The sequence below is a fragment of the Astyanax mexicanus genome, chromosome 4 (assembly GCF_023375975.1).
Source record: "Astyanax mexicanus isolate ESR-SI-001 chromosome 4, AstMex3_surface, whole genome shotgun sequence".
NCBI lineage: Eukaryota > Metazoa > Chordata > Actinopteri > Characiformes > Acestrorhamphidae > Astyanax > Astyanax mexicanus.
Window position 1 is genome coordinate 48,102,714 of NC_064411.1, and position 27,456 is coordinate 48,130,169.

The window sequence follows — 27,456 nt, forward strand, 5'->3', positions numbered from 1 at the left end:
TAGTATGACAAAAATGCAAATATGAAACAAATCTGTAGGGGGGCATATATTTTTTCACGCCACTGTTAACGTTACTAGCAGAGCTGCAGAGCTGCTAGTCGCTATATCCCCCACAGTGGCAGGGGGCAGCACTGCTGTTCTCACTCGAACCGGGTAAACCGGTGGCCCGATACCCCAACACTCAGTATTTGAGAGGATTTCAGTAGCTCAGGCTGATGTTCAGGGTCTGAAGAGGTTTATATGTGAGGAGAAGCAGCAGCTGGATCTCTGGAGCTGAAGATCAGCGCGCAGGAGCTCCGTCATGTCGGCGAGCGCGGTGTACGTGCTGGATCTGAAAGGCAAGGTAAGATAACGGAGCCGGGCTAGCAGCCCTCCTACACACCCTTCCAGCCAGCACTGCAGCTCTCAAACCCGCCTGTCCGCAGCCTGAGAGCTTTATTAAATAATTTACCTTACATATGAACAGTACCAGCGAGTTTATTACCTGTAAATCTGTGTTTTTCCTGAGGTAAAACGTAACGTTAGCTAAAACCGCTAACGTAGCGTAGCTTAGCTTAGCTAATATAACGGTCCCTGTAACGTTAGCGGTTAGCCGGTTAGCGGCGCTGCTCTCCGCCAGCTCTTCCCTTTTCTTTCTCATTTTCTCAGAGATTTCCTCACTGCTTTTCTCTGAATCACACATTTAATACAGGCTTTAGGCCTTTAGTTCGCTTTTATCAGTGATTTAACCTTCCAAAATCCCAGCATAACGTTTTATTTTACTGTGCTTTTAGAGCTACCACTGTTAAAACAACAGTAAAAGCAACAGATTTGTGTTTCCACTTAACGTTAACCTGTACATTAGTAGCGGTTCATTATTTTATCGTTTTTTTCAGATGCTAGCTAGCTAGCTAGTTAGCTGTCATCTCGTTATTTTGAGATAATAAGTTGTTTTTCTGAGATACTAAGATACCAAGTCGATATTTTGGAATACTAAGTAGTTACTTTGAGATTTTGAGATACGTAGTAACGTTAGTTATTCTGAGATGCCAAGATACCAAGTCGTTATTTTGATATATTAAGTTGTAATTCAGAGGTACAAAAATACCAATTCGTTATTTTGAGATGGCAAGTTGTTATGTAGAGATTTTAGGTTGTTATTCTAAGATACTTTAAAACCAAGTGGTTATTTTGAGATGCCAAGTCGTTATTTAGAGATACTGAGATCAAGTTGTTAATTTGAGATTGAAGGGTAACGTTATTTGGAAATGCCGAGTCGATAATTAGAGATACTAAGATGGCAAGTCGTTATTTTGACATACTAAGATGCCCAGTCGTTATTTTAAGATGCAGTGGTTTTATTTAGAAATACTAAATTGTTATTCTCAGACGCCAAGTTGTTATTTAGAGATACTGAGATACCAAGTCGTTATTTAGAGATACTAAGATGCCAAGTCGTTACTTTGAGATGGCAGGTCGTTATTTGAAGATGTCAAGTCTTTATTTAGGGATACTGAGATACCAAGTTGTTATTTACAGATACTAAGTTACCAAGTAATTATTTTGAGATGTCATGCATTATTCATATATACAAAGGTACTAAGAGACCAATATGTTAGTATGAGATATTAAGTAACTAAGTCATTATTTTTGATATTTTATTTCGTTCTTCTGTGATACTAAGGCATTATTTTGAGATTCTATCATTGTTCTTAGATGCTAAGTTATTTTGATATACTAATTTGGCAAAAAGCATCTCAAAACATTGGCTTAGTGTACATTACCTGATGGACTACATTTGTAGAGAAATGGAAAATGTGTTTAAAAAATTAAGCTAATTTATTTTTAAAGCCCCTTTTAGTTGGAAAATAGGGGTTGGTCTAGTAATGTCACAGCCCTTTATGTGACAGGCTGAGGTTTGATTTCCTTCCCAACAAATAGACTAGGCTATGCCTATAAGTGTCCTTGGTTCTCTGCCTTTAGCTTTTTTTAGCTTGTAATATCATATGTAGAAGATGAGCTCCCAAATCCCTTGTTCTGTAATTATTTTCCTTTATATTCCAGCTTTGAGGTGCTTAAGGTGGCCTGTTTGGATAAACTCTGTGCTGTTTTTTCCTCTAAAAGGCAGCTCTAGTTACTCTGTATTGTTTTTCATAGCTGTGTGCACTCCTGTCTTAGGAAATCAAGGTCAGTGTTGTTACCCAGACTACAGGCTGGACTGACTAAAGCAGGTTCACGAGTCTTTTAAAAGCTGATGTTGTTTTTACAACATTATTTATGTTCTAAAATGCCTCAAACCCTTTCTGTTTTATTCGTGACCTCACTTCATATTCTGTGTTTGTGTAGGTCCTCATCTGCCGTAACTACCGCGGCGATGTGGACATGTCTGAGATCGAGCACTTCATGACCCTGCTGATGGATAAAGAAGAGGAGGGGACTCTTTCTCCCATCCTGGCCCATGGAGGAGTGCGCTTCATGTGGATCAAACACAACAATCTCTACCGTATCCTTTCTGAACTGAACTGCTATTATTTTTTACTTTCAGCGTTTACATGCCTGGTTTAAAACATGCTGATTAGGCCCGTCAGGATAATTACTTCATCAACCTATGCTACAATAAGTAGACGTTTACCTCAATAATATTTGATAATGGTCATATTGGCTATTGTGTGCAATACCCGATTAATGCTTCAATAACTATGACTCCTCTATACACACAGTGTGGACTGCAGTAGATGAAGATAAAAGTATATATTTCCTCAAACCATTTTTCCCCAAAAAATGTATATTTAAAATAATATGAATGCAATGCTGTTCTATTATCGTTGTGTTGGTGGCATTTAAATTATTTTTAAATGACAATAATACTGTTTATTGCAATACTTTCTGGACGTTATATCTAAAGCTGATAGGTTGGGTTTCCTGGACAGGAATTAAGCCTAGTCCAGAATGATACAGCATTGTGAATGGGTTTTTATTTAAGTGAAAACGATGTGTAGTCTAGGACTATGCCTAATTTTAATGTTTTATGTTTTTTTTCTAATGACTAGGCAGTAGAAACTTAACATGTTGTAAATTGTGTATGGTCTTTATATTCAGATTTTTCCATTGCTAGAAGTTTGGTAAATCTTTTCTAACATGATTTCTGCACTGAAGTAAAAATTTCCCTTAACAGTGTGGCCGCTAGTTGTTGCTACATCTAAGAAGAATGCCTGTGTTTCCTTGGTTTTCTCCTTCTTGTATAAAATTGTGCAGGTATGTTTGTTTCTGAATAAGTAGTGCTGTAAGAAATACATCTATTTTAAAATATATTTCCCACTTGATCATTTAATACAAGGTGTTAAATGCTTGGGGTAGGTGTAGGCTATGAACACTCCTCGTCATATATGTATTGTATGTAATTTTTTAAAATACTGCTTTATCTACAGTATAAATGTCTGAATGTTGAACGTTGTGTTGTCAGGTGTTCTCAGAGTACTTCAAAGAGTTGGAGGAGGAGAGCATCAGAGACAACTTCGTCATCATTTATGAATTGCTGGATGAGCTGATGGACTTTGGCTACCCACAAACGACAGACAGCAAGATCCTGCAGGAGTTAGTAGCACTCTATGTATCCGATTCTTAAGGAAATTAAGTGATTTGATGTGATTTGCTTATTTATGTTTGCACGTGTACAGTTAATGGAAGCTTTTACCCCTCTGTATGTAAATACATTCATAAATTAGTACCTGTTACATTAGCTATAGCTCCACATTATCTCTCTGTACTGTTGTTCGTTTTCTGTTATTTGTTATTTCTTTGTATTGAGCAGGTGCAGGTGAGTCTTGGTTGTTTCCAAGGTTTCTTCCTCTTAAAGGGAGTTTTTCCCTTGCCACTGTGCTCATAAGAGGCATGGACCTGTTTTTCTCTGTAAAGCTGCTTTGTGACAACTTCTGCTGTAAAAAGCGCTATAGATGTAAAATTGATTTGAAATGAGACTAGCAGTTTAAACTATGCTAATTCTTGGCGTTAAATGTTAGCATCTTAACTCTGGTGCAAAAAGAAAGCAACAATTGGCCACTGAACAAGTTTGATATGTCAGTAGGACCTAATTCTGGAAGCCTATGCCTAAGTCAGCGATATTAGGGTGTTATTTTTGGGGCTTTTGCGCAGACAGTGTTGGACCTCTTAGTTATTTTATGTTCTCTGCGTCTCTTCCTTCAGATACATCACACAAGAAGGCCACAAGTTGGACACAGGTGCCCCACGCCCCCCGGCCACAGTGACCAATGCAGTGTCTTGGAGGTCAGAGGGCATAAAGTACAGGAAGAACGAGGTTTTCCTGGACGTCATCGAGTCGGTCAACCTCCTGGTAGGAGCTCCGTTTTTAGAAAGCTGTTTCAGTCTAAACAAATACAGAAATCCATTACAAGAAGGAGGACGCTGTTGTTTTTGCTGCGAGAGCAGGAAAGCACACTGAGTGAAGCTTGCAGAGCTTTTGTTGTTGTTCAACAAGCCAAGCAGCCACAGATTTACTCAGCTGTTGTCAGCTGCATGGTTGGCTGAATTTCCTCCCACAATTGATTTGCATTATTTAATGTGTAGACCTGTAATAACTCTGGCATGTTTAAGGATGTTTGTAACTACTAAGTTGTTCTTAGTTAATGAGCAGCAGTGATGCATTTAATAGAAAACTGATTATGCTTTGTGAATAATCCCATCCCTATTGGAACTGTTTGTAGACTGTTTTTCCAGTGATTAAAACTGTTTCAGTGATGTTAGTGCAGTCCTGGAAAAGCTTAGTCCTGTCATAGTAAATATGTAATCAATATATCAAGTGCTAAACCAACTTTAATAAATTCTTTCCAGTATTTTTATTAGCACTTCAAGCTGCCCAATCAAAGCTCTACTGTTCTGTCCTCGTCATCCTCAGGTCAGTGCGAATGGAAACGTCCTGCGCAGTGAGATTGTGGGCTCCATTAAAATGCGAGTGTTCCTCTCAGGCATGCCGGAGCTGCGTCTGGGCCTCAATGACAAGGTCCTGTTTGAAAACACTGGACGTAAGTTGATCTTTTTTTCTTAATTGTCTTCTTTAGTAGTGGAAATCTCTCATGCAATTGTGAAGCACACAGCTTGTCCACTCCCTGTTTCGAAGTACTGTCTAGAAGTACTCTCTAGAGCAGATAATCCCCCCCAATAATGGTTTAGTGAAACTTGGTTCTCTGGAATGATGGATGGCACATCATCCAATACTTTTGGTCAGATGAGCTGGGGTGGATATATTCCAACATCCTCTTCTTTTTTTAAAAAGTTTTGTTTGTTTAAAAGGCTAGTAGAAAGCTTTTTCTGGACAGTAGAGACTTTTTGAAGAAACAGTAAATGAGCTTAAACCTGGTAGCTCAACCGGCAGTTTCAAAACAAGCTGTAGTTTTAGTTAAGCTAACGACAAGCTGACAAGTTCTATTTTTTTCTTCTCACTTAATGTTTCTAGAGCCTTAATAGAGAAACTTTAAACAAAATATGTAATTCTTAGTAAATTTATCTCAGTTACAGCCTTTTTCAAGGTCTGTTCTGATCCTGATGTTGTGTGGAAATCTTTCAGAAACACACCTGAGTGTATATTTACGTTATATACACTGTTGTTGTGTTCTAAATAATGATAATGTAATTGAAAATTTTAATAGTGATAGGTTGTGTGTTTCTTATACAATTGCAGCATTAGTACAAAGACAATTTGGTTTATTAAATGAAATGCTTGAAACCGAATTTAGCTTCTCCCCCCTTTTATTAGATTAATAATGGATTAATCACAAAAAATAACAATTGTTAGATTAATCTATTATCAAAATAATTGTTAACTGCAGCCCTACAAATTAGGGAAAATGTAAGATATATGATGAAAAACTATAGAACATAGTAAAGCACTTAAATATAAATAACAAGAGGCACATTTCCATAATTGTAGTAATAAATATAGTATTAAGTATAATTTAAAATTACTTAAAAAATAGCTTGAAAAATTATCTATCATAATTTCTAAATAAATAGTTTTCTGAGCTGTGTGATTAGTAGCTAGGTAGTTACAGAGGGGAGTTGACAAAAAGAAACTGGTTAATTCCAATTAACCCACATTGTTTATAATATAGCAACTCCTCAGGTAAAACACTCCCAGCTTACACTCTGTCCCTGTAATTATGTAATGCTAATCCTTATGCTAAATATCTTCTACATTATCTTCAACATCTGAGTTTTAACTATGTTTTGTGTGACCTGTGATAATTGAGTATTTATTGCTTACTAATTAATAATAAACCTACTGTTACCATCCACAGGAGGGAAGAGCAAGTCTGTGGAGCTGGAGGACGTGAAGTTCCACCAGTGTGTGCGTCTGTCTCGCTTTGAGAACGACCGAACCATCTCCTTCATCCCTCCGGATGGAGAGTTTGAGCTCATGTCTTACCGCCTCAACACACACGTATGTACAGTATTCCTGCACACACACACACACACACACACCTCATTACTGTGTATATATTTGGTCTGTCGTGTGCTAGTAACCACAGCTAGTAACCAACCATGTGCTATCAACCTTATCAACCTTTTCAATCACATCAGATTAGCATGACTCTCACCATGGTCCCCACATCCTGCTACTTATTCTACTTCCTAATTCAAATTTTTATTTGAATAAGCTTTGCTATGATTTTATCACTACAAGGTCATGATTTATGGGCAACCTTTGTGCCACATATCATTTTAAAATGTATTAATTAAAAAAAACAATGCAGTGTAATATGTATTATTTTGTTTACCTGCATATATGTTTACTGGTATATAAATCTGTTCAATGAAAAGCATGCATCTCCAAAATAGGAGCTTTACAGAACAGCTTTACAGTACAAAAACCTTCTTAATTTCCAGTGTAAGTTAATGTAAAGAGTATTTCCATTATTCCTTTGTTACATATTTGCAACTAATAAAATTGTCTTGTGTGCTTTCCAGGTGAAGCCACTGATCTGGATCGAGTCTGTGATAGAGAAGCATTCACACAGCAGAATCGAGTACATGATAAAGGTCAGAACAAAACAAAAAGTAGCTGCCCAATGTTAATGAATATTGAATGGAATATTTAAGTTGTCCTTTTTTTACTCTCTCTTTCAGGCCAAATCACAGTTCAAACGAAGATCTACAGCCAACAATGTGGAGATCCACATCCCTGTGCCTACAGATGCAGACTCGCCCAAGTTTAAGACCACTGTGGGCAGTGTGAAATGGGTCCCAGAGAACAGCGAGATTGTCTGGTCAATTAAATCTTTCCCTGTGAGTGCTTGTGTACATACAGTCACAATCAACTGATATAGATCAGCCAATATTTCTCTAATTAGCTGATCTTGAGCTGTTAGAAAAGTGATTTATTAGTATAACAACAAGTCAGAGCTAATGTTTACAATTGGCATCCTCTAAGGGTGGGCCATGTTGGTGATATGGCCATAAAGTGCAGGTTAATATCACGATATTTCAGGTTATTTTTGCTATATGACAAAACATTTCATTTTTTTATAATTAATTTCAAGAATATACCACTGGAAAAATGTGAACATTTTATGTAGCTTAAATATAAGCGTTTTTTATTCATTCAGTAGAGAAATGTAAAAAAAAAAAAAAAAAAAAAAAATCCTTTTTCCTATATGCCAGCTTTAGGATGCAGGTTTGCCTACAATGGTTAATGTGATACCAGCAGTGGTACCAGCCAATCGAGCTGACAGACAATTGGTATCATCATTAAAAACATTGATAGCTCCATCTTTATTATAAAGACATTAAAGGTCACTTTCTTAATATAAAAAAGCATAAAAAACTGACCATTTTACTGTGGAAAACTGTACTGATTCACTTTCCTTACTGATACTCTGTTTCTTAGGGTGGTAAGGAGTATCTGATGAGAGCTCACTTTGGCCTGCCCAGTGTGGAAGCGGAGGATAAAGAAGGGAAGCCACCAATCAGTGTCAAGTTTGAGATCCCTTACTTCACCACCTCTGGAATACAGGTGTGTGTTTGAGTGTTTTTCTTTCATCTGACACAAGAGGGCACTAGAGTCTTTTTTTGACACAGCATGAGATTGTGAGCTTGTGGTGACTTCATGTCTGTCATCACTAGGTGGCAGTATTAACCTTACAGTTCCTTACTCAATCATACACCAGCTGTGCTTTCTAGTGCACCTGATGTCCAGGCTTGAATCTGTCAGTCTGTACCAGGAGTAGTGAAATAAGTTATTTTGCTGTTGCTATTAACTGTAAGTAAAAAGAGCCACAGCTCAATGCCTATATAGGTTAGGTATGACCGTAGTTGTAGAATAATGTGTTGTATAATTGGGGTATACAGATTTCTGAGCCAGGTGGAATCCTTCATTTTCAACAGCATGTTTTGGTGCACAGTTTCTTTTATGTAGGACATGTCTATTATTTCTAGGGCATCTATGGTTTCATTGTAGAGATATTATGTTATTTCAAAGGCCTTTTAACCTGTATTTCCAACCCACTTTGGTGTAACAAATAGGATGCTCATTTATGTACCTGAGGCACAGTGTGATTCCCGAAGGATACACATCACGACAATACAGTGCATCAGGGATGCACTGCTCTGTCTTTTTCAGATACCCATTATCAATATGATACGTTCATTCAGTTAATAAACTGTATACCTCACATGTGGGAGAGACTTAAGGCAAGAATATAGACAAACATTTTTTTTTTCTGACAAACTTTGAGAAGCAGATTACTGGTACATAATAAATCTTTGCATAGATATAAATGCCCTTTCAGTCAAGCATTTATTACTGTACTGCACACTGTACCACAAGGACAGATGCCAACTCTGTCAGTGTTGTCCCAGTTCACAGCTTTTCTGAACTAGTTCAAGTTCAGTTCATACATGCTCAAAGTGAACAGTTCACATTCAAAGTTCACAATTTTAATTCTGAACTAGTTCAAAGTTCAGTTCATTTTACTTTTTTCGTGAGATTCTTTTTTTCACACTACAAGCTAGAAATCACTATACGTTCTTTGAAACGGCTCATTGTAGACATTTGCTCACGACACTGCAATTGTGGGTTTCTTACTAGGTGATGAAAATGTTCATAAGGAGAATCTGTGTCTGTCTCCGTGCCATCACTTCCACTAGCCATTTTTTTTAAAAATTGCAGCACTTTCTCTCACTCCCGCCATTGCTCTCTCTCTCTCTCTCTCTCTCTCTGTATCTCTCTCGCCCTCGCGCTCCGCGCTCTCTGCGTCGTTGCTCCTCTCTTTCTCTCTCTCTCTCTCTCTCTCTTGCCCTCGCGCTCTCCGCGTCGTTGCCAGTATGTTATTAACTAGCCAACGTTTATTTACAGGGATGTCTGCCGTTCATGACATACAATGTGAACTAATTCACGTTCAAGTTCTTTATTTAAAAATGTGTTGCTTTCAGGTCAACGTTGACGAAAAAATTAGCGTGTTTAATTAAACTCGTTCACGCACAACACTGAACTCTGTATACAATCTACTATAAAAGACATTTTTACTCAAACCAACCCTGGAATGCTGTTAAGGTTCTTAATGCTCACTACATTAAAAGCACACATCTGAACACTCCCTTACATCCCCGAGAGACTCTAGCCAACTTAACCACTCCTGCCAGGAAAATAGCCTATAAGCTGTCTTGGTATTAAGCTTTCATTACTGCTAAGTAGATATAAATGTACTAAATGGCTAAACTAAATAATAACTAAAATAAAATAATTGTGCAGAACTTTGGCATCATTAGAATTCAGAATGTAACAAAGTAAAGAAAAGAATTCAAGTGAACCACAGATCTGTTTATTTACTAAGACTCAGACTAGTATATATGCAGTGAATGGCTGCTTCTGAGCTGGATTACTCTCTGATAGTTAATGGCAGAATGCAAACAATACACTACAGGAAGGGAAAGGGGCAGTATGACTTCTGTTGTATTATTGTTCTAACTTTGAGAAACAGATTACCGGTAAATATCAAATCAACGCATAGATGTAAATGCCTTTTCAGTCAAGCATTTATTACTGAGCTGCAAACTGTTCCACCAGGACAGATGCCAACTCTACCATCTACTATAAAAGACATTTTCACTCAAACAAACCCTGGAACGCTGTTAAAGTTTTTATTTCTCACTGCATTAAAAGCACACATCTGAACAATCTCTTACATCCCCTAAACACTGTAGCTAATATGACCACTTCTGCCAGGAAAATAGCCTATGAGCTGTCTTGGCATTTATTTACTCATACTAGTATGTGTGTAGTGAATGGCTGCTGTGGGATTTAATTTCTTGAAACAAGTGTATTTAAGCTGTTTTTCTGAGCTGGATTACTTCCTGATAGTTAATGACAGAATGCAAACAATACACTACAGGAAGGGAAAGGGACAGTATGACTTCTCTTTTATTATTATTATTAAAACTTTGAATGATGGTAGTATTGGTGCTACCTTTGTAGCAAAGTGTGAGGAATCTGCTGGAGTCTTAATGATTTTCTTAATAAAATAACCAGATAAAAAAAACGAGGTAAAGATACTTATTACTAGCCATTGGCTCTCTTGATGTGTCTCTTTTGTCATATAAGAGAATAAGTGGTGAAATAGGAAGTACTTGGCAGGAGTCTTTCAGCTGTCTTGTCTTCACAGGTTCTCTGTTATATCCATGCTTTTATGTAACCTGGCATTGAGTGAGCGTCTGCATGGCACATGCTCTCAGGTTGTGGAAATGAACTGATTGAACTGTGTTGGTCTAGCTGCAGGTGACGACTACTTAAACAAACACGCTCAACAAGAGACGAGAGATGAGAAAAGCCATACTGCTGGCACTCGAACAATAATGCATCTCTTTTTTTTTCTTTCTGTTAAAGCAGTTATATAACAGGTGTGTTTCAACAGCCGGTGTTGTAATCGAAGAATCCAGTTTAGATTTTTAGTAATATAGGTTGCGAATTGCAATTATTTTCACACAAAAACACCTGTTTACAAATGAGTCTCTTTTTGGGAAAATGTACAGCTTTAAATGTTGAATCAAATCATTATTTCCTCAACCAGTAGACCCCAAGATGTGCTGTTTAACTTCTGTGAATTAGAACAAAGATGACTTTCTAAACTATTTTTGCGGAAAATAAATTGCGGACTTCATTTAAAGAAACTGCCTAATCAAATTCAAATCAAATCAAAAAGTGAAACACTACAAAATTTGGAGATACAGGATTATTACACGCCTGCAACCATATGCAGGTTTTTTTTCTGTATATGGATAAAAAAAAGTGGTTATGTTTTCAGTTTATCATTGTTTATCAGGGTTTATTTCCAGAACAAATAACTTACATTGTTTAGTTTTTGTCTCAAATAGACAAAGGGGCTGGCCAAATCACCAGTGGCCCAAGCACAGCATGCTGTTGTAAAGCTATTAAAATTTTAACAGTAGGCAATGTGGCCCTAAAATAATATCACAATATTTTGAAGCTGAAAAAAAAAAAAAAAGGGTTCCCTACTGCAACAAAATGAAAATTAAATTTCATTATGACATAAGATATTATATGTCACTCCCCTAACTTAGAGATTAAAAGATACAAGAATTTTATCAGATTTGTAACAGAAGTCAATGATCCAGAATGTCATGATAATAATAATGCTTCAATAATAATGCACTTCAAATATCTCTATATATCCAGGATTAAAGTAAAACAAATGATACTGGATAGATATAATCTGTCTCTAGTAGATATATAATAGGAAATGAGAACAGTGTGAATTTTTCTTTTGATAAAAGACCAATAGGAAAAAAATAGGACCAAAAAAAAGTAGTACCCTGATGTGATAATTAGAAGTGGGTGATAAAGCACAATATATCAGGGTATAATATTGTTCACGATATTCAAAAACACTGGTGATATTATTGCGTACAATACGATATGGCACTTCCCAATGCAGTCTACCTGATATTGACCTCAATCTGCAGAGCAACAGATTTGAACAAATGACAAACAAACGTAGAAAATGATACATGGCGTATTTTGCTGCTGTTACGCAAAAACATATTTCCATCTTTGCAACATTACAGAAAAAAGCAAACCTTTAAAAAGGCATCGTTGAACATAACTGCAGTTTCAACATTGTTTTGCCTGTTTTTTAGACTCAAAATTCAATATGAACTGCATATGAAACTCCTAGCGATGATCGGTTGGTTTCTGAACTTCTCACCCTCTTCTCTGCTCACTGTTTTAATGTCTGCGTTTGGATTAGTTAGAGGCTTATTGGCATATTGCAAATGCTGTTATTGTAATAATCCTTAACAGGCTACACTACAGAATATTGGTGTGTGGGGGCAGTTATGACCCTGACGTTTAAATAGAGGGAAGGATCTGAAGAAGACTGATTATTTGTATCAAAGCTGCTGTTATTGATTGGAAGGCGATGTGTGTATGAGTGAATGTGTATGAGTGAATAGGGAATATGTGTGTGTTGCTGAAAGTTTGGCTGAACTCTATTTGCCCTGCCTCTCACTGTAGAGTTCTGTACCACCGTCTTAAAGGAGCCATCCGATCTGCTGCTGCTGCTGCTGCCGATCTTCCTCCGCCAATACAATTAGTTCTGATTTTATATGATTTTGAACGGGAATGAATGAATTGGGGAACCAGAGGAGATTTCCTCTCTTTTGTGGAGCAAGTTGTATTAAGCTTCCCACACGGAACTAAAAGTCACCAAACCTCTCTCTTAATTCGATTTGCCCCCTCAATGATCAGGATTATGAGGGGAAAAAATGTCATTTGTTGAATCTAATTAAGCAGTTAACTTATGTGAAATTTCCTCTTCCTAATTTTTCCAATCTTCATTTATTGCTGTTTTCCTCTGTAGCCTCGCAGCTGCCTGTTGACCTGATCTGCTGTGTTTTCTCCATAGTTTTCATATTAAAGCAACAAATGTTAAAATTGAGTTTAAGAAGGGTAAAACACTGCATTATTTTGTAAAATTTTAGATTTTGAAGTGATTAATTTGGCAGAAAATCTGTTCTTAAATATTTTCGTAATTTGACAGTTGTGTTTTTGTGTAAAGTAACCCCTAATTGTTGTATTCAAATAGTGAAATACAATAGAAAAAAGCTTATGACAATCAACTAGCATCATGCAAACTACTTTTAACATTTGTTATCCTAAATAATCTCACAATGTAAGACCTACTGGACACACATTTATGTATTCTAGATTCAAAGATGGGTACTGAAACTGCCTGTATGGCTCTAATTAAGGCTAGGTGCTGAAAGCTCCTTTACATCAGCTAGAATTGCATAATTAAACATAACTGGAAGCTCTCAAACCTCTGAAGCTCTTTGTGCTATAAGCTAAACAGGTTGCACAGTGTGGCAGTCATTAAGGGTCCAAGCACAGCATGCCATTGCAGAGCCAGAAAAAACAACAATGTAAAAAGTCTTAATAAAGGCCTCTGTTTATAACCGATATATATCTTTATTTTTATTAGCTGAAAGGCAAAATACAATCTGCTTACCTTATTCATTAGATTAGCTCCACCATGTGGAGAAAGAAAGCAGTAATTTTAGTCATTCAAATTGCAGGGAGCTTACAGAGCCTGTTTTTTTTTTTTTTTTTTGTAAAATATCCTTTTTTGAGGTCATGTGATAAATCATTTTTTTTTCATCATGTATTATTATCACAATACTGATATTTTGTCCCACACTTATTATTAGATATTGAAATAAGTATCAGTTTCTATTGCAAACGAAAATAGAAAAAAAAAATTATTATAGAAAAAAAAAAAATAATAACAACAATAATGATAAAAAAAAAAAAAAAAAAAAAAAAAATATATATATATATATATATAAGAAGTGGGGGATAGTGGAGAAAAGGGGAAAGAGAAAAAAATGTAATACATAGAAAAAAGAAAATTAATAATATAATAATACCAATAATAACTGAACAATTTGTAAACCACAAGAGAAAAATGAGAGGGGAAGAGAAAAAAAACAGATTATAGCAAATAAGATACAAATAATAGGAAACAACAACAAATAGATCTGAATATTTTCAGAAAAAGAATGGAGAAACAGAAAAGGAAGATATATACATATATATTTTCTTTTTCTTGTTTGATGTTATGTGGTAATAGATAGAGAGAGAAAAGAGACAGAGAGAGAGATAAAGTAAAGGTGTGTGTGTGTGTAAGTGAGTGAATAGAATAAAACAGCAATGTTCATTTTACTCAAACATAAACCTATAAATGACAAAATCAGATAAACTGATTCAGAAACTGAAGTGGTCTCTTTAAAAATTTTTTTCCAGAGCTGTATATCGCAATACTGATATTTTGTCACACCCCTTTTACACACTAGGCCAGATTATCAGTTTAACATAGAAGTATCAGTGTTTGTTTAGGGTTTATTGAGCAGGACCACACTGTGAACTTCACCTTGTGCGTTCCACACGCTCGGGCAGGTTCACTGGGGTCGCTGTGGCAGCTGAGCGCTGTCTCCAGGCTGAACTTGCTGACTGCACTGTTCCCGTGAGAGTGGAATGGGATGAAACCTCAGGGATGCTTTGATAACCCTTCCACACACTCGTACATGCTCTCGCATCTCTCCCTCTCTCTCTCTCTTTCTCTCTCTCTGTCGCTCTCATGCTCATTTACTTGCTCTCTCTGCTGTGGTCATCTCGTCTGTCTGCCCTCTCTCGGTCCCAGCCTTTGCTGCGCCCGCCAGCCAGCCTCCGAGCCGCCGGCGCTCTCCTGACCGGCCGCTAAACCAGTGGACGGGCGTCAAGGCCCTGGCTTTTTTGACCTTGAAGTGGCGCGAGATAGCGGGTCTCGTCTGGGGTTGCCGCTCACGCCGCAGGCCCTGTACACGGCCTGGATAGGGGAGACTGATTGGCGCTGGTGTCTGACCTGTCCTGGGACCTTTACTGGTGCCCTCGTCTGGCCCATGAATATGTGAAATATACACACACACACACACACACACACACCCAGATACACACTTGGACTGGAGTACATGTTTTTTTATTTTTTTTTTTCCCTTGTAACTGAAACTTTTACTACAGTCTATGAATGTGTGTGTATATATATATATACACTCCCACACACAGTTGTACGTATCATTTATCGTTTAGGCACTGACTTTAGACCTGATTTGTTTATATTTATATATTTATTTTCCCTCCCAAACTATATACACATACCATTTACACCCAGCTTTTCTCTGTGGGCGTTCGATTGCAGGTTAAATCTTTATGGGTGGTATTTTACTGATCCTCTAACTACAATGCAAGATGCCATACATCTCAAGTTTGAGATACCGCCTTAAGCAATCAAAGCCACTTTTTTTTTTATACATTGTTTTATTCTTCCCACACTCCGCTACCGAGCGCTCGCCCTGACGAGGGAGGACAGGCCAAAAATGTGCTAAATGTCACTTTTGCTTTCACAGAGACGTCACCCCTAGCAGCTAATCAGTCTCCAGGCCTAAGCCTGGCTTTCGATTAGAGACCTGTAATTTTCATGCAGTCGCCCGAAGAACGCAACGGCTTTTTAAACATGCGTTTTAAGATTCAACATCGTAATTGCTTTTTCGTGCACTAGACTGCGGTCCAAGCTTCACCACTAAAACACCAGGGCATCTTGATTGCCCTCACCAGATGTTGTACGATAACATATTCAGGTCACATTTAAAGAAACATTTTTTTTTTTTATATATATATACAATGATGTGATTCAGTTAGTAAGCAACAAATGCCTTGAGCACGTTTATTGATAATTTCACTCACAAAAAAAGAGTAAGATAAAATGTAAAAGTAGATTAAATGTATGAAATTAAGTTAAAAAGAAAGGTGTCAAATAACATAGAAAGATTAGGTATATGCAGAGATGGTCATGAAATTACTGATTTAATTTTCTTTAAATTCAGGGTAGTGAAACAGTAAACTGGCCCATAAAGGGGTAAAACAAAACCAGACTGGAAACGCCTCCTTTTTGTCATAACTGCTATGAGAGCTTAACAGTGTACAAGCGCACCATAGCATTTTAGTGACTACAAAAAACAATGTCCAAAGTCTTAGTAATGAGTACAGTTTAGAAAAAAGGCGTGAAAAGGGTAGAAAATGATGTTTGCTTAAGCATTTCTGTTCCAGAAGAGTTAAGTGGTTGTTTTTGCTTTTATTTTTGCTTCTTCCCAAATAATCATTCATTCTGGTTCACAATATTTGTACGCACGCGTTCTTTTTCTGTTCTGACAAGCACCATGTTTACCGATCATAGTGTAATTTCTCATAATTTAATTACATTCTGTTTCACGGTTGATGTGTAATTTCGATGACATTTAATGATGAATAATGTCCTTGGTAATTGTGAGAGAGGTTTTAATTGTACAATTTTATACTACATTCCTTGGAAGTACACCAAGAAATTGGGGATGTCCTGATCCAGTTTAAAAGTGGTTTGGTTTGGCCCCAGGGTAAAAAAACAGGTTACACTTTACTTGGATGGTCCATTTAATGGCCTTGTTGATGCTCAACTGACATTCAACTGAATGTCTATTAAATGCAACTTAACCTTATGTTGAATTATTCAAATTAGAATCTAACCCTACACCCAACCCTAATCTTAACCCTAAATCAACCCTAAATTTCAACCCTACACTTAACCCTAACCCTAACATTAACCTAAACTTTAAATCTAACTCTAAACCCAATGCTAAAATGTTAAGATTAGAGTTTGGGTTAGAGTTAAAAGTAGGGTTACATTCAATAGAGAATCATTTACTTTCACCTTTCAGTTCAATTGCATTTTATAGACATGCAGTTGAATGTCAGTTGAGCATCATAAAATGGACCATCCAAGTAAAGTGTTACCAAAAAACAAAACAACACAATAGAACCAAAGGTATTACATAAAGTTTTCATGTTTTACTGCAAAACATTTCCATACTCCAATCAATGCAAACACATATAAAGCCCTTTAGATCATAAATGTTTTGAGAGCTTAACAGTGTACAAGTTGCATCAAATGTCAATTGTTGTGTCCAAGTTCAGCATTTCATTATTTGAGCCAGTACAAAAACAAGCAGTGGGCAAAGTATTTTATAAAGGTTACTGTTTGTAACAGATTCAGGCTTTTCAGGAGATATTTTTAGTAATCTAGGCTGCTAAAAAAGAATACCTGGTCCAATTTTAAAGATGTCTGGATCAGCTTCCTTCCATATCCCGTGGATCAGATTAGATTAGGACATCCCCACTGATACTCATGCTACTGTTTATCTGACCTCAAATAAGTCCAACAAGCTAGGACTGCTGTAGACATACTGTTAAAGAAGTGGATTCAAGGCCCAGATAAAACAACCTGCAATCTAAAGTGATTTTGGTGTTTTGAACACTTGTAAAGCACTACAAACACAGATGTTATGTTTTCATTATTCACTGCAAAGTAGTTCCACAGTGCACTCTCTAAACTGTACAGCAGACTGTAGACCAGGGTATTTGATTAGAATTTAGTTCGGTCCAGTTAGAGAAAATTTCGTCAGGCCAAGGTCCGGACCGTCGCCATTTTTTTAAAAACTATGATTCATTGCTATAACCTGTATATCCTGAAGAAGCCTAGTAGTTCTGTCAGTTACAAATATTAAGTATTTTTTTTAAATATTTATTGTTTTAAATAGTCCTGGCACAATAATTACATTATTGACTTATACAATACATGGAAACACCCTCAATAATTTAATTTATCGAGACTATTAATGTGAATCAAAATGCTGTATTTTTTCTATTAGATTTTATTTATATTAGATTTAGGCCTGCCTGTCATGATGATTACATAAATGACACATCGAACAATATATGGAAAAGTGTTTGCTGAACTTGGCCAAAATATTAGCTTTGTTTAAAAACAGCAGTTTTATTTTATTTATAAATATTACTGTTAGTATGTTTTTTAAAAATGCCTTTCTCGTTTTATTTTCCGACTGCTGCTTTTCACTGCCTACTTCGCCTGTGCGTAATCCACGCTCCGAATCTGCACAGGTCTGATTGGCAGAGGAGAGCGTTTGGTGATCTTACAACACACTTGATTGGGCTGTGAGTTTACTGCACCGAGAAAAGTTCCGCCGCTTTAAATGAACACTGTCAGAATTAAATACTTCTCAGCAGTTTATTGGTTTGAGTCCACATTTGACAAAGTCTGGGTCCGGACCCGGACCACGCTCTGCCTATTAGTGACCTCTGCTGTAGATAGTCCTACCTAAAGGACTTCAGGGGCTGCTGTACTAGTTTTTCTGATAAAAACAAATGATTGGCACAATCAAAAATAGTGTCTATTAAAATATACCTTGATCAGCACGGACCCGGATCGTGATTGATTAGATAAGATCAGAACATTCCTACCGATGTTCTAAATGTTAAATGCTATATCTGACTTTAAATCCAGCAAGTCCAGCAAACTTGCATTGGCTAGAGGCAAGCAGTTTAAAGCATTTTTTATGTACTTTTAAACACTGTTTCTGTGTTTAACAGACTTACTTGCACTGCAGACATTGATTTATTGAGTCTAGAGTGCTTGAGCCATCACCTAAATAGCCTTTAGCCACTAGCCATGCACAAGCAGCCCGAGCAGAACCGCTGACTCAGCAGCCGTGTTCTTCTGTGCTGAGGTGGAGGTTTACAAGCAAAAGCAGGGCTTCTGGGATTGTGTGTGTGTGTTTGTGTATATGTCTGTGTATATGTGTGTGTTAGTGACTAGACTGTATGTCTGTGACCGTTGGGACAGTGACAGTCTGGCGGTCTGACTCTGGACTGCGAGCATGCTCTGTAGGCCACAGCGTCTACGAGGACATGCCGCCCTAATGAGAGACCGGTGCACCGTAAACACACACACATGCCTTGCCAAAGCCACCTTCAGGGCTGCACACGGTGAGCCTTAGCTTGTCTTGTTTGGTGAATTCCAGTAAAGCCAGTCTCGATCTTCTGGAGTCTAATTGACCATAGACCTCATGGCTATTTCTGGTAAGGCGAGCACCAGATTGGCCCTAGGCTACAAGACCTGGTTGGTGCCGTGACCCGGTGAGGCAAAGGCCTTCTGAGAACCTAGAGGACCTTTAATGCTAAGTTGGCGTAAGCTCTGGGCCGAAAGGCCGTGAAGAAAAGGCTACATTTAGATATTTGGAGTTGTCTTGTCACCTTGCCAGTCGGCGGGTAAGTCCAAAAAGGAGGCCTTTTAAATTTTAAAATAGTGTCCTGTTGCACCCAAGGGTGGCACAGCTCCGACCCACTCAACTCCACGCACAGCCGGCCCGAAATAGTCGCCAGAGTGTCTCCGCGGAGGTGGCTCTCCAGGGTTCTCCTCCAGTTTTGATTGGAAATAGTCCTGAAAGAGGCCATTTTTAAACTTCTCTTTTTTAGCCCTGTGTTGATGCCTACTGAGAAAACTGAGCTCATTCCTAGAAGGACTATGCTGCTATTTTGCCCAGTGCAAGCACTATTTCGGCCTTTGGGACTGGGAGGTTATTGTTTGTCCTTGAAGAGAAGACAAAAACTGCTCTGCAGATGAGAGAGAGCGCATATAGTTTGGGAGGATGCCGAAAACATCTCCACCAAATCCACCGAAATGCCCTTTAAAAGCCTACTCCACTCTTGACCCAGGATTTTTACTCCATGATTGATTTTTGTCAGCTCCTCCACGGCTCTGTATTGCCATTTCAGCGTATTTTCTCCCTCGTTTGGCCCAATTGTGCAAACACTCCAGTGATGCAACGCATGATTGGAAGGGCACTGTGCGTGTCTCAATATCTCCCTACAGAGAAAAAGGTGCCATTTCCTCAATCTCACTTCTTCAAACACTTCCTCTGCTACAATACAGTTGTACTACTTTCCCAGGCTCTGGTGCCTGTGTTACTACATGCAAATACCCCCTCAACCCCAACACACACACACGCACACAAATTAATACATGGTGCTATATTGCAACTTTATTGGGACACCTCATAATTGTTATTTATTTGATATCTTCACACTGAAAAAAAAAAAGAAAAAACAAATCTTTCCATTTTTGTTTTTCACTTTGACATTTGAATCTGGCAGTTGATCTCAAATTCTACTCATGTCATGATGACTGGACCAATAATGCTCCAAAATGACTTAAAATAATAAATTTAAAAAAGTCTGTTGGCTTTCATCAAAAGCTAACTGTGTTTTTCATTCTGCTGTAAATTTGCTATTTTGGAGATGCGAAAAAAAAGTAACTTTTTGGTGCATGCATTTTGTTGTTGTTTCAGAGTTTATTTGCAGTTTGGGCATCTGTAATGTCTTCATTGTGAAGTCCAATGTTGGCACACTGTACTGTCTGTCAATATCTCTCAATTAACATGTTTAGAAATTATGCACTCGTCGTCAAAGAAAAAGTTGCAAAAATTGCTGCACCCAGAAGGAAGTGTCAGATTGCAGTACTGTTCGGAAGGAAGATAAAAGTTACCAGGAACAATAAATGATTGATTAAACATTTAAACTGATATGGGGAGCCTTGGGTCATGTTTATTAAAAAATACATATTATATGTATTAGAAAACTAAAAAAAAAAAGTTGTGTGTGATGCAGAATGTCTCAGCATGGAGTTGTAGAGGTTCTTAATGGTGTCTTGCCATAATCCATTCCTTGCAGCATGAATATTTGTGCAGTTTGTGTGGATTTTGCAGTAGGTTTTTAATGAATAATGTTAAGACTGCAGCAGTATGTGGACTAGCATTGTCCTGTTGGAATAGAACATTGAAGTGTGTGTTCAGAAAATGTAGAGCCAATGGTTGCAGGACTTTATTAATGTTTTTATTCATGTAATAAAGACCAAAGGTGATCTGGCATTGTGTGAAATTGTCCCCCACACCATAATGCAACAACAAGTGATTTTTATTGGTGCTGACCAGGGTGCCAAAACACATTGACTCGTTGATCATCTTCACCAAGAAAAATCAGGACTTGTCACTGAAAATTATCAGTTGCAATACTGTTGGTTGATTTCTTCTGTGTGCAAATATGTTTCAAAATGAGTTTTATTATTTTTTTTTTTATTTGAACTTGCATTAACTCCAATTACTTGAATTACTTTATATTATTATTATTTTTTATTTCAATAAATTCTGATCATGTAAAAACATCCTGAGTCAACGATTGTCTTTGACTCAGGATGTTTACCCATGTGTCTACTGTCTACCCATGGGTAATAAGATTGACTATCACTGAGGTAGTGTAATGTAATGCAGCACAGTGCACTATAACTTGGCCCTTGCTAATACTGAGATGTTAATACTGAAGTGGTCTGTGTTCAACAGGTGCGCTACCTGAAGATCATTGAGAAGAGCGGATACCAGGCACTTCCATGGGTACGATACATCACCCAGAATGGAGGTAAGCAGAATCGAATTCTTGCTCTATTTCTGCATGGAAAAGAAATAAAAAGAAATAATTATTTGCACTTATTCCCCAGGTCACTTTGCCCCTGTTTACATCCTGGCATTTAATATAACTTGTGTATCAGGATTTTATCTGGATAAAAATTCACCCAGTGTAAACACACTCGTACTAGTACAACTGCAAACACCAATAATAAATGCTGCTTAACAAGCAGTTTTAAATTTTCTGTCTTATTCAGCAAACAGATTTCAATATAACTAACCAAAAACACATTAAACTACCACTAAATAAATAAGTAAATATGATAATAAATAAATATATTGCAGTTTAAAATGTTGAAATGGTGAAACACATTTCTGATATTTTAATAGACATTTTTAACAGTATCTGCTGCTGACATTCATTACAGGTCACATTTACATAAACTGGCAAATTTATGTTTAAAATTTGTAGATATAGACATCCATTGTGTTTTTTTATGACTTTTTCTTTTTTTTTTCTTTCATTGATCATCTCACTATCTGAATTATGTATCTTCCAAAATTAAAAAAAATATTGTCATATATATATATATATAAAATTAATAAAATTAAATACAATACTTGGCACATGATCTGATCAGGTGTGCACAGGATCAATAAGATCCATATTCAATTTATTTTTGATTTATTGTAAAAAGCAAACGATGTCTATACATTTAAAATTTGTAATATGCACCGGGTGATGTTTTGCTTACAACACACACACACACACACACACACACACACACACACACACACACACATCCTCCCCCCCATGTGCCAGTTCTCACACTCTACTTTCTCTGCCTCTATTTTTGTCATTGTGTTTCACAGTGTTGCAGGTATTGGGCAACAATTAAGCAATTTGGTAAAAGTGGAATGATAGAAAGTTGGAGCTTTGATGTAATATTTCTGTGAAAAGAGGATGTTTCAGACAGAGGTGTGTATTTATATACATGTGTGTCCTGCAGAGATGCTGTGGGGAAGATGGAGTAAGAGGCTAAAGTACATTCTGTACTGTTCTGTGCTTTCTCCATTTTGCAGCATGTTCTTTGTTAACATTTTTAGTGTTACAGATCCTTTAATAATGGTAATAGTCATAAAAAGCACAGCAAATATATCTGTCAGGAATAATACATTTTGGATTAGATTTTTGGCAAAAATTAACAGTGTAAATGCATTTTAAGTTTTTTGTGCATTGCATTTTGCAATTTCCGGATTTAATATTTAATTTTTAATACTTGCTTTTAGCTAGATTAGGTTAGATAACACTAATTTTGCACTGAACCCTATTTTAAGTTTACTTATCTAACTTTTTTGTTGGTTTATGTTAATTTAAATTATTGGTAGGGGTGGGGGAAATATTCGATTTTTAGATGCATCTCTATTCTGACGTAAACGGTTCTGAATTAATTTAAAAAATGACAAAAAATCGAATTTTCTAGACATTAGTTAGAATTGAAAATGTAATGATGACCGAACACACAACAAAGATACAAGATATTACAAAGATGTGTAACTTTCAATTAAATACTTTGCATAATACTTTATTCATAGATTAAACACAGATCAGCAACATTTAAAATCAGCTCCGTATATACATTACACTAGTCAATCATATTTTTTTTTTGGTATTCACTTTTTTGTTTCTGCTTTTCTTTTAGCTGGTTTAATTGTTGTGGCTGAAACTTGCCTAATCGTTACCTTAAAATTAACATTAATCATTTGATTTTTAGCGGGAATAGTTATGGATCATTACAGATACTTTATTTTAAATGTATGTAGTCAGAAAATTAGAAAAATGAAGAGAGATGCATCTATAATCATTTTATAATCACATCACAGACCTTTGAATCGTAATCAAATCCAATTGAATCATAAGGTGCGTAGAGATTCCCACACCTAGTTATTAGTTTGTTTGAAAATAAAATAAATATAAGCTTACTGTAAAGTAAGAACATGGTGTTGTGTTATTTGCCATTTCGTTATTGCGAAATTGGCATTAATCCTGAGTGGTAGTATAAATTAGAAAAAATGCAACCTTTTTAATTTAATGTCACCATTTCTGCAGATACTCTGTATAACACTTCTTGAGTTCAAAGCTCAATAAGGTTACCAAACCAACTTTGTGCTTCAGTAAGTCAGTAAAAAGTAGTTAGGAGTATTCAAATCAATAAAATGATAAGGGTGCCCATACTTTTGCACCGGTCAAATTTTGGTTTAATGCATATTGCACATTTTCTGTTAGTACAATAAACCTCATTTCAATCCTGAAATATTACTGTTACAGTTATTAGATATATCAAACTGAAATGGCTGTTGCAAACACCCAAATATTTAGAACTAAAAATGATTAAGATTAATAGGGGTGCCCAAACTTTTTCATATGACTGTATATAGTGTAATCTTTATTAATCTTGGGCATTGAAGCCGTGTTCATTTTTCACTTCAGAATTAATTCTGCACTTTGTTCTCCTCAGCTTTGTTCCTCATCTCTCATATCCAGAGTTGAACCGGGTATCATCAGGTTATCTCGTGTCTCCAAACCCAGTCTGATTTTGCGTTGTGCTCTCGGACGGCTGGGCGGAAAAGCTCTCTCAGCTGTCACAATTAACTTTTTAAACCAATCCCCCCCCTTCACCCCCACCCCCCGATTTCCTGCTGTTCGGAGCACTTTAATTAAACATGGCTCATTTCCTTCTTTCTTTGCAGACTATCAACTCCGGACCCAGTAGTCGAACTTCAGCCTGTCTCCAGCAGTCTGTGGGCCTGGAGCCTTCTGTCTCTCTCTCTCTCTCTCTCTTTTACTTTCTCTCTTGCCTAATCTCTCTCTCTTACTTTCTCTCCTCTCTCTGTGCTGCTTTAGGGACTCTGAGGTAGTGGTCGTGTGTCTGTAGTGTTTGATTGGGAAACAAGTGGAACGAGCCTGCATATTCTTTACTTTCCAACTTTTCAACTTTTTAATCCCTGTAAAGGTTTGAAAAGACACATTTCATATATACAGTATGTACATTTAAGTGGACAAAAGTATTGGGACCTTTTGTGGCACCCCTTTATTCATAATTAAGAGTGTATACAATGGTTATACTGGCCGTTTACAGTTTTTTTTAGTGTATTATTTTTTAGGTGCTCCCCTCAAACACTGCAGGCATCTACATTTATCTATCTCAGACCAGCTGCAACACAGACCGTGGTTCCATGGACCATCAGTGTCTTTCTCTGTATGTGAGTCACGTCCAGATCATCACGTCCATTTGTGTTCTGCGCTAGTTCTTAAGGCCGTTCTTAAGGTAACCTCATTCAAGATCCAGTGCAGTTCAGAACAATCTGAACAATCAAAGAAAACACAAAATATGCTCTGTATTATACAGGATAGTATCTGTATAAGAAGTGGCAGTGCTCAGCAGCTAGTAGCAGTTCTATATACAGTTCTCTGACTGTTTGCCAGGCGTTATCATACACCATGCAGAATACCTTTCAAATGCACAGGGCCAGTATTGCAGCTTTTTAATTTTAAAAGTCAATCTGATGGCTGTCCATTAGCATGTAAAGAAGTGTTGGGGTTCAGATTGACCACTTTTCCACTGCAAGGCCTAAGATTGGACCATACCAATTGGTTGCATTTTCTTTTTCCATTTCCTGTGTTGCTAAATCTACAGGGTTTTATTGGCTTTATCACTCGCTTTATTGATTGTACCACAGTGCTGGCACACCAGGTCACCATGGCATTAGCATGGTGGCTACCAGCCTCATCCCACATTGTTACGACAGTGCTGGCATGCTGGCTTCACGTCTTGCCTGACTTCGCGACAGCATTGTAAGCACACCCCCTGCAGGTCTGGCTACTAGCTAGTAGCATACTGGCTACTAGCTTTTTCCAACATTACTAATGCAGCGCTAGACCACCAGGTATAAGAGTGTTCCATAATTGCTACTGTGGCATTAGCATGGTGGCTACCTGCCTCATCCCACATTGCTACGACAACGTTGGCATGCTGACTTCTCGTCTTGCCTGACTTCGCTACCACAGCTTTAGCACACCCCCTGCAAGTGTTGTCCAGCATCGTTCCCTCCATCGTTAGCATGCTGGCTACTGGCTTTTTCCAACATGACTTCTGCAGTGCTAGATCACCAGGTGCAGGTGTGGGTCAGCATTGCTTTCGTGGCAATAGCATAGTAGCTACCTGCCTCATCCCACATTGTTACGATAGCGTTAGCATGTTGGCTTCTCATCTTGCCTGACTTCGCTACTGCAGCGTTAGCACACCAGCTGCAGGTGTTGTCCAGCATCTATACAACAGGGTTAGCATATTGTCTACTAGCTTCTTCTAATCTTACTATTGCAGTGGTAGATCACCAGGTATAGGAGGGGTCCGTAATTGCTGCTGTGTCATTAGCATGGTGGCTACCTGCCTCATCCGACATTGCTACCACAGCGTTAGCATGCTGGCTTTTTGTCTTGCCTGACTTTGCTACTGCGGCGTTAGCACACCGGCTGCAGGTGTTGACCAGCATCTATACCACAGGGTTAGCATACTGTCTACTAGCTTCTTCTAATATTACTACTGCAGTTGTAGATCACCAGTTTCAGGGGAGGGTCAGCATTGCTACCATGGCAATAGCATGGTGGCTCCCTGCCTCATCCCACATTGCTACCACAGTGTTGGCATGCTGACTTTTTGTCTTGCCTGACTTTGCTACTGCAGCATTAGCACACCCTCTGCAGGTTAGCACGCTGGCTACTGGCTTCTTCCAGCAGGACTACTGCAGTGCTAGCATGCTGGTTACAGGGTTATCCGGCATCTCACAACTGAAGTGTTGGCATGCTGGCTACCTGTCTCGCCAGACATAACTATTGCAGTATTAGCATGTAGGCTACATGTTATTCCCAGCATTGTTTTCGCAGCATTAGCATTCTGGCTACTGGCATCTGCAATGTTAGCAAGCCTGGCTACATATAAAGTCCAGCATAGCTTTTGTAGCATTAGCATGCTGGCTTCTGGCCTCATACCATATCGCTACCACAGTGTTAGCACATTGGCTACCCATCTCGCCTGACATCACTACCGCAGCACAAGCACACAGGCTACCACATAAACATCGCTAGCATGCTAACTACCGATCTCCTTCAGCATTGCACCTGCAACATTAGTACGCCAATCAATGTTAGCAAGCATGGCCTAGGTAGCCAATCAGTGGACCCCAATGTCATTAAACCCTCCCACTGAACGGTTCTGTGGCCCCTGATTACAAAAAGCTAATCGTGCTGAGAAAACTGGGCCCCCAGTCTTTTAGCCCTGCAGTGGAGAAGCAGCCAGAGTGGCACCGTTACAGCTAATGAGCTTATAGGTCAGATACATGTTTGCACACTTCCAAACTTACAGGTCAATCATCTAAAACTTTTTTTTTTATTTTTTTTCATAGCGTATTTTCTATGTTCTCAGTCTCAAATGTTTATGGTGGTTATACTGTGTTTATTAGATATTTTTCAATTATTGTCTTTCAAGTATTTCCTTTTTTCAGTATTACTGGTAGGAGGTTTTTTTTTTTTTTTTTTAGTTTTTTGAATACATGGGTATCTGTTGACAGTACCACCACCATGTTTAACACTGAGCTCGACGATGCAATTACACGCAAAGAAACAAACTGTTGCTCGCTGCCATCGTAATGAAAAAGCCTGAAGTTGTGCCATGTCGAAGTCTAGGATTCGTCATTAATTTGTTCTTTTCTTTTCTTCTCCTTCTTTCATCTCTTCCTCCTACAAATCCGTGGCGCAAGTTATCTGTATATGTATGCCTCAGCTGTGCCGCATTCATTAGAGCTCTGAATTAAGTTCTATTCTAGAGATTTAAACAATGAATAAATAAATGATTAAAATAAAAATGTTTTATCACCACCTAGACAGCGCATGCTCTCTACAGCCGGCAGTTTAATTGAAATGTGATGCGTGAATACATTCTCCTGTACTTTTCTCTGAATCTTAATGTCTGTAGTTCTAAAACAAACTGAAATAAAGCTCTTTTCACTATA

At 37.7% G+C, this 27,456-nt stretch overlaps 1 protein-coding gene across 2 annotated transcripts; it reads left to right on the forward strand.

Annotated features, from left to right (window-relative positions):
- Nucleotides 1–118: 118 nt before the first annotated feature.
- ap1m1 (adaptor related protein complex 1 subunit mu 1) lies at nucleotides 119–27,456 on the forward strand. 2 transcript variants are annotated; one of them, XR_007438891.1, is made up of 13 exons: nucleotides 119–343; nucleotides 2,326–2,482; nucleotides 3,167–3,234; nucleotides 3,443–3,573; nucleotides 4,183–4,330; nucleotides 4,892–5,018; nucleotides 6,291–6,433; nucleotides 6,961–7,032; nucleotides 7,120–7,278; nucleotides 7,880–8,005; nucleotides 21,325–21,400; nucleotides 24,139–25,702; nucleotides 25,928–27,456. XR_007438891.1 is itself a non-coding variant. In XM_022678815.2 (12 exons), exons 1-12 carry the CDS (start codon nucleotides 302–304, stop codon nucleotides 24,159–24,161), a joined length of 1,272 nt encoding a protein of 423 aa, XP_022534536.1. In that variant the 5' UTR covers nucleotides 119–301; the 3' UTR covers nucleotides 24,162–27,456. The 2 variants fall into 2 exon arrangements, 1 of the variants encoding a protein (XP_022534536.1); XM_022678815.2 differs by having other exon boundaries at nucleotides 24,139–27,456.